The sequence below is a fragment of the Rutilus rutilus genome, assembly GCF_951802725.1.
Source record: "Rutilus rutilus genome assembly, chromosome: 2".
Taxonomy (NCBI): domain Eukaryota; kingdom Metazoa; phylum Chordata; class Actinopteri; order Cypriniformes; family Leuciscidae; genus Rutilus; species Rutilus rutilus.
The window spans coordinates 11,215,248-11,224,056 of NC_140210.1; the positions used below are offsets into that span (position 1 = coordinate 11,215,248).

Consider the following 8,809-nt stretch of genomic DNA (forward strand, 5'->3'; position numbering starts at 1 on the left):
CATGCACCATTGAAGTAGTGAGCGAGTACACTGTGGCAAGATGGCCGCCACGTGCGGACGTCGACCTCCATTGGCCAGCAGTGCGCACGAGACATCTAGCCTTTATATATGATATCTATGCCGGTATGTGCCTGCTGCCTGGTATAACCTATGTTCTTTCAAAGACGCATTCGCGTCACTTTTGAATTTTTTTCTCAGGTCACGCATTTATAACCGGTGCCGCGCCCATTACGTTGAACAGAGAACATAAATGGAGGCGTTATCCGTGATTAATGCAGTCAGAAGAAAGATTTTATCTATCAAACGAAATTTTATTCGTGGGAACTGTACGCTTTATGATTTAAGTGTGATCGACTCGTTGCTTAACAATATACAGAGAATAAGCCAAGATGATTTGGAAAAATACAATGATCTCCTTGACAGTCTACGGGTATTACGAACAGCCATCACATCGAGGCATCAGCAAGTCCTTTCCACCACTGCCCCGCTCATACGAACAGGTATGTCTACATCGGTCTACATACACACACACACACTACCGTTCAAAAGTTTGGGGTCAGTAAGATTTTTAATGGTTTTTAAAAAAGAAGACAAAAACTTGAAAAACAAAGAAGTATCTTCTGCTCACCAAGCCTGCATTTATTTGATAAAAAAAAAACAATAAAAAAACAGTAATAATGTGAAATATTATGACAATTTAAAATGACTGGTTTCTATTTTAATATATTTTAAACTGTAATTTATTCCTGTGATCAAAGCTGAATTTTTAGCATCATTACTCCAGTCTTCAGTGTCACATGATCCTTCAGAAATCATTCTAATATGATGATTTGATGCTCAAGAAACATTCATTATTATTATCAATGTTGAACACAGTTGTGTACAATTTTTTTCAAAATGATTTGATGAATAGAAAGGTCAAAAGAACAGCATTTATTTAAAATAGAATATTTTCTAACATTATAAATGTCTTTACTGTAACTTTTGATCAGTTTAATTCATCCTTGATGAATAAAAGTATTGATTTATTTTATTTCTTTCCCCCAAAAATAAAATTAAAATTCTTACTGACCCCAAACTTTTGAACTGTAGTGTTTAATGTTACAAAAGCTTTAGATTTCAGATAAATTATATTCTTTTGAACTTTCTATTCATCAAAGAATTTTGAAAAAAAAATTGTACACAACTGTTTTCAACATTGATAATAATGAGAAATGTTTCTTGAGCATCAAATCCTCATATTAGAGTGATTTCTGAAGGATCATGTAACACTGAATACTGGAGTAATGATGCTGAAAATGATTTGATATTTTTGATATCTGGATTTCCCTCATCAACAAGCGTAGGTATTCCCTGGTTGGTCCACCATCATCTATAGCTCCTTCTCCAACCCCATCAGAGTCCACAAAAATCACATCCAGTCTTGCTTCTGGATTGAAGCGCCTTCGTTTGAAAGCGTGCAGGCTACCTTGTAATATGTTGTCTCGACTTACATTGATTTGATTGCTTGTGGGACAACATGAGAGATCAACTCTGCTATGAAGCTTCTTCAAAATCATCTGTAGATCAACTCTAAAACACAAAGGGGTAAAATAAGTTTGCTTTCATGTGTCTGAAAAAGTTTAGTTCTTTAAATTCCTTTAAAGTATAACATAACATACTGATCTGAAATAATTTCACAGTTGTCAGTTGTTACAGAGGATGGTTGAGTGGGAAGAGAGCGTTCAGGTGACCACTGATGATATGTGTGTGAAGGTGAAGGAGCAGGTGACCAGTGTGCAGGTGAAGGAGCAGGTGACCAGTTTGGGGGTGTTGGGGAATGACAATCATTCAGTGGCAAAGAAGTAATCGGTTCATGTGATGATGATGCAAGCGACTGGTTGGAAAAGGACGAGGTAAAATGAACTTCACCAGAATTCACTTGAATGCTTGCTTCGTTCTGTTTATCTTGACTTTCCTGTACATACAGACCAATATTTTAAATAAAAAATATATTTAAAAAAAAAGAAGAAAAAAAACTATATACACCTAAAATAGTTTTAGAGACTATAAATAGAAGGGTTACTCACGTGTGCATCCATTGGTGAACCCCAAACAACATAAAGAGTTGAATGACCCTGGATGTTGTAATCATTAAGTGTTCCTGAAAGGTTATTTTCAAGAGGTGTAGATGAGATCGCATCTTGAACATAGAACACTTCACTGGACAGGTCATCCTGACCAACAAAGTCAAATAAGATCTGAAAAGAAGTACATGAAACATAGGTAGATTACACTTAGTGACATTATTATACAATTATCCTTCTTCATCAAGGCTAATTACTATATTATTTCCCAAACACATTTTAAATCATGACTGTTTTCTATGCTTATTGTTTATCCTTTTATTAAAAATCAGCAGTCATTTACTTGAATTGTGTCTGACAAGATGAATTTTCGAATTTTTTCCACTCCATTAGGAAACTTGAATTTGATGGGCACAGCATCAATGGGTTCCTCGTAATTCGCAATCCTCTTCCGTCTGTCTTCAATTGCCTATTATGCAACCAAGGTTACATGAATGCAGTACTTTTTTTTTTTACTTCAAACAAATAAATCATGAGTTATATTTTTTAAAATAACATTTACCTGTAGTCGACTCTTCTCCTGTGCCTCTAAACATTGTCGTCTCATTTCCTATTTATAATATAAAGAATTTGTGGATTCTATTTAAATAGAAATGTATATTACACCTATTAATATACCTTCGAACTAGTATGTTCATAGAAAAACATTACAGAGCAGTTTAATGTCCATACTCTCAAATAAATAGTTTCTTTTGTATTACAACCATCTTATACCATCCAGACCTTAATGTCAATTCAGAAAATGTACTAAAGGTTAAATGGGTTCATGTAACAATACATCAAAATTTCCTTAATAAAAATGTCTTTCACACCGGACTCAACTGGTCAAAAACACGATTTTCCCAAGATTAGTAAAGAGGACCTCAACATTCAAAAGTTTATATATATATATATATATATATATATATATATATATATATATATATACACATACAGGTAATGCAGTTTATATATAGCTTAATGTTCTTAATCAAAGACATTTACACATATTAGCTGAAGTATTACAAGACTAACAGTATGCTACTATCATGTTTTTTTTATGTAAACTTGCAAATTTAGAAAGTAAAATGTTAGGTGGTTGCTGGGTTGCAGTGAAAAAAATAATACAGTTACTTACTTTTTCTCTATCTGCCATTAAAGATTGTTCAAATTCTTTGTCTTGTTCTTGCCGCAAAGATCGCCACTGCTGCAAGACCTATAAACACATTAAAAAATATCTGACTTAAATATTATGAGAAACAAATGATCAACACAGACTCTGGTACATATTGGTTTAAAACGTTATAGGTCTATTCTTAGTTACCACTGTGCTGTCTGCAGTGTCATCTGTGTTGCCACTAAAGTCAGTAAGGTCAATCACCACAGATGGAGTTGGCTCCTCAGAGTCAATCACCACATTTTCAGAGTTGGCTCCTGCTTCAGGTGCACTTTGTGACTGGCACAAAGGAGGTGGTGATTCCTGTGTGGGTAACTGTTGTCATTTACACCACAACACACTTTTACATAAAGCATTATCAAAGAAAATTATTACAAACCTGGTATAATTCTGCTAATGGCAGAATGTACAGCCTACTCCGGCCAAGAGCTTGCTTTAATTCTTTGACAGAAGTAACCAGAAGCTTCTGTAATTTCTTTCCTCTGTCAGCCTTGGCTAATTCATATCCAATCAAATTCAGGCTGACATCTGGGAAACTTTGACAGATACATTGTTTGAAATCTGCCAAACTCCAATTCATTTGGATTTGGGAGACTTTTTCTTTACCTGTGTCATCCACAGGGCTACCTAAAGATGTTTTGAAAGAAAAAGATATAAAATTACTGAATTGTTATAAATAATAATAATAATAAAAAAAATCTCATAATTCACTGTGCCATTACCAAATCCAGTTTGTGTAATTTTTCTTCGTTCTGTCACTGTAGGTAGCTTTGTAAAGGTTGGGCCAGGAAGCAAAAACAGGCAAACATTCCAACAAAGGTTTTCTCGTCTTCCGGCTGTACCTTTAAAACAGAACATTAAAGACTGAATAAATTAAATAAGAGAACCCTCTGATCAATGTGTACATTTTACCAGTTTGATATCTTATTCGAAAAGGAATAACGAGAAATTGAAAGACAGTTCATTTTTTAAATTATTATTATTTCTTTAGTTTAACACTGGTCAATGAGATTTCGTCTTGACTTCGAATGTTTACACATTTATAATCCGAGATCAGGTATAAAAAAAAATCATATAGAATTGACACTGGCTCATGGTTTCAGAGATCGTTTATACTTAAAGGTTGTATCAGCGATTTCAGGCCCAAACATAAATGATCACATTCATCTAATCTTTCCAAACGATCCGGTAGCTGCCCGCCCCATAAGCAAGCCGTCAAAAAAAAACGCGTCTCTGTAGGCAGCCTAGGCTCTGAGATCTGCACACAAAAACAATTGGTTTCACCAACCACTCAAAACCAAAACAAATAGTGTTCCAACCAATCACCGACATAAACACTATTTATATTTGGGCCTGAAATCACTGATACAACCTTTAAATCACGTGACTTTGGTAGTTTGATACAGGCTCTGAATCACTTGTTTGAAAAAAAAATATTCATAAAGGTTTCGAAGCTTCACGAAGCATGTTCGAAGCTTCGAAAGCCCTAATCATCTCCAATGAAGACTCATCAGGGCACTTGTACTTTTACTGTAGCCTGCAGAGGCTGCGTCCTACGTAGCAACAGCTTTCGAAATGAGACGTGTTCCCGTACAACTTTGCAATGCTTTGGAAACGCACCCCTGGTCAAGCCTATCACTCGGAATTCACAACGTGCCGATTTTTTAAAATCATTTTCAAACAATTGTGGGACTATTTTTATTTGCACATCAATTACCAAATTCTTGACATAATAGGCTACATTTAATATTATAGTATTTAGGTCTATTTCAAGTGTCTCCAGCAACAACAAAAAAACAACAACATCAAATTGTAATGAGATTGAAAGGAAAAAAACCCTAGGCTATGCATCAAAATGAGTATGAATGGTAAAGGGATGCAAACATGTATGGTCAAAAAAGAGAGGTTATCGAAGCCCTTGCCCCGCGGCAAATATCCAGATACTTACATAATTGTGATGAATTTAATCCTTTGTAAGTTATCATTTTGCAGTGTAAGATTACAGTTAACACCTTTAAATATTACATAATTGTATTATGTATTTTTATTAAACTTGTGCGTGTGAGTGAGTGTATGCAGCAGCAAAAAGTAATTCTTGAAAAAATCTGCACAGTAATTTTATAAAATCTTAATAAATATGTTAATAAAAACAAATTACTATTAGTACTCTTATAAAATTCAATCAGGCAATCATACATTTCACAATTTTATATTTATATGTTAAGAATTCAGAAGTGTATATATTAATATAGCCTACACTACACTACACTACACTACACAGAAATAATATACAATTAAATTATGCTTATTTTAAACGTATTGTGCTGGCAAGGTATAAAAAAATATAGGCTTTAAATAATCTTTCAGTGCGCAAAACAATGATAATATGAAACGCTTCAAAACAGAGCGCACAAAGCGCGTATGCACATGCGCATCGCGGGTGCAGAATGATGTGCTCAAAGCAACATGGAGTCACGTGTGCAGCGCTGCGCTGCAAGTGCGCATTTAAAAGTTCACGGCACAAAGCGAAGAAATGTCGAGCGCACAAATCCCTATGATAAATCCTAGAGTATATCTGTCCAACAGTTTATTGATAATTTGTTTCTTCACAGTTTTAAATTCCAGATGCCGATTCATAGCCCTTGTGATGTGTGTGATCTAACAGGCACACGGTAGCGAGTCGTTTAAAAACAGCAACAAACTGCAACAAAATAAAGTAATTTTATGCAAATCCACAGTCTTTTATCTACAGATCAAGTATTATAATGTGAATATATCATATTGTAGAGAGTTTTACCGTGCATGTATGCTGCTGTAACCGGACGAGGCGCGCGCGCTGTCTGAATAACGTTACTGAATGGAGAATGATTGACAGACACAGAGGAGGGAAAACTAGTTTCCGTAAACTTAAATTTAATGATGTAAATAGACTTCTCTTCTGTCCCTCACTTCTGTTTGCATCCCTGATGGTAGTAACTGAAAAAAAAAAGCTTTTCGAAACTCAGAAACATGTTTCGCAAAAGATATAACGTAGGCCTAGACTTACCTGAATGTCGATTTCGAGACCGTCGAAAAAGCCTCCTTGTAGCAGCAAGCAAATTCTCGTTCGATGAACTCTGCATAAGTTCCATTCTTGCTCTATTTGCGACATTAAAAATTCTATCAAAGGCAGAAACTGCCGCATCTAGTGTTACCTGCTCTGATGAAGCAGCTTCTTCCTCCATCTTCCTCCAATGACTGCTTTGCAGGCGTGAAAAGTGAGAGCATGGGGAAACCGCTGACAGTTATTGTTGATATCAAGAATTGAATTGTTGATATCAAGAATTGAATTGTTGATATCAAGAATTAAATTGTTGATATCAAGAATTAAATTGTTGATATCAAGAATTACATTGTTGATATCAAAAATTTAATTCTTGATATCAACAATGTAATTCTTGATATCAACAATTCAATTCTTGATATCAAAAATGTAATTCTTGATATCAACAATGTAATTCTTGATATCTGCAATTATATTTTCACTAGTGAAATGTCACCATAGGCTGCCATTCAAAATCAATTGTTGATATCAAGAATTGATTTCTTACTAGTAGAAATATAATTTTTGATATGAATAATTACATTGTTACTAGTAAAAATGCGAATTACTGATATCAATAATTCAATTGTCACTAGTGACAATGTTAATTTCTGATATCATGAATGTGATTGTTACTAGTAAGAAAGCCATTTTAGATATTATATTGATATCAGAAATACATTTTCAGATATCAAAAATGAAATTTTTTACTAGTAACAATGTAATTATTCATATCAAAAATTATATTTCTACTAGAAAGAAATGAATTCTTGATATCAACAATTGATTTTGAATGGCAGCCTATGGTGACATTTCACTAGTGAAAATACAATTACAGATATCAACAATTGAATTGTTGATATCAAGAATTCATATCTTGGAAATGAATAAAAGTTAAAACGGCTTGCCTTGTGGCATGACATCTCGTCACACCCCTACTCATTAATATTCATAAATTCATTACCATAGCTATTCTTACCTGTAAAAATGACATTTCTAGATATCTGTAATACTATTTTTACTAGTTAAAATAGTATTTAAGATATCTGTAATTCTATTTTTACTAGTTGCAAGGGCAATTTCAGATATCAACTTGCTTTGTTGATATCAATAATTACATTGTTACTAGTAAAAATTTGAATTCCTGATATCAAGAATTATGTCGTTACTAGTAAAAATGTCTATTTTAGATAGTAACAATTAAATTGCTTCTAGTAAAATTTTTAATTTTTGATATCTGAAAATGTATTTCTGATATCAATATTATTTCAGATATCTAAAATGGCTTTCTTACTAGTAACAATCACATTCATGATATCAGAAATTTATGGCAAGCCGTTTTAGCTTTAATTGTACCCAACGTTACTCGTCGTAAATGCATTTTTACTAGTAAGAATTCAATTAGAGAGCTCTACAATTCAATTCTTACTAGTAGCAATTACAATTAGAGAGCTCTCTAATTCAGTTATTACTAGTAAGAATTACAATTATAGAGCTCTCTAATTCAATTATTACTAGTAACAATTACAATTACAGAGCTCTCTAATTCAGTTCTTACTAGTAACAATTCCAATTAGAGAGCTCTACAAATGAATTTTTACTAGTCATATGTCTCCATTGACTTCCATTCATTTTTAATTACGGAGCTCTACAATTGAATTATTACTAGTAAGAATTACAATTAGAGAGCTCTACAATTGAATTGTTACTAGTAAGAATTACAATTAGAGAGCTCTACAATTGAATTGTTACTAGTAAGAATTACAGTTAGAGAGCTCTCTAATTCAATTATTACTAGTAACAATTACAATTAGAGAGCTCTCTAATTAAATTCTTACTAGTAAGAATGCAATTACAGAGCTCTCTAATTGAATTTTTACTAGTAAAAATATGAATTAAAGATATGTATAATTGCAGAGCTCTGTAATTGAATTAAAGAGCTCTGCAATTGCATTCTTACTAGTAACAACTGAATTAGAGAGCTCTCCAATTGGAATTGTTACTAGTAATAATTGAATTAGAGAGCTCTCTAATTGGTATTCTTACTAGTAATTATTTAATTAAAGAGCTCTGAAATTGCATTCTTACTAGTAACAATTTAAATAGAGAGCTCTCTAATTGAATTAAAGAGCTCTGCAATTGAGTTGTTACTAGTAAGAATTGAATTAGAGAGCTCTCTAATTGGTATTCTTACTAGTAAGAATTTAATTAAAGAGCTCTGCAATTGCATTCTTACTAGTAACAATTTAAATAGAGAGCTCTCTAATTGAATTAAAGAGCTCTGCAATTGAGTTGTTACTAGTAAGAATGCAATTGCAGAGCTCTTTAATTAAATTCTTACTAGTAAGAATGCAATTGCAGAGCTCTTTAATTCAATTATTACTAGTAACAATTCAATTAGAGAGCTCTCTAATTCATTTGTTACTAGTAAGAATTACAATTATA

At 33.0% G+C, this 8,809-nt stretch overlaps 1 protein-coding gene across 1 annotated transcript; it reads right to left on the bottom strand.

Moving 5' to 3' along the window:
• Positions 1-1,241: 1,241 nt before the first annotated feature.
• On the bottom strand, positions 1,242-6,531 carry LOC311286476 (uncharacterized protein; the record flags this gene model as incomplete). Its single annotated transcript, XM_084402691.1, has 10 exons — positions 6,329-6,531; positions 4,005-4,124; positions 3,662-3,909; positions 3,430-3,585; positions 3,244-3,321; positions 2,629-2,676; positions 2,410-2,535; positions 2,070-2,240; positions 1,662-1,876; positions 1,242-1,572 (listed from the first exon to the last, which is right to left on the bottom strand). Exons 1-10 carry the CDS (start codon positions 6,504-6,506, stop codon positions 1,242-1,244), a joined length of 1,671 nt encoding a protein of 556 aa, XP_084258817.1. The 5' UTR covers positions 6,507-6,531.
• Between the last annotated feature and the right edge of the window lie 2,278 nt (positions 6,532-8,809).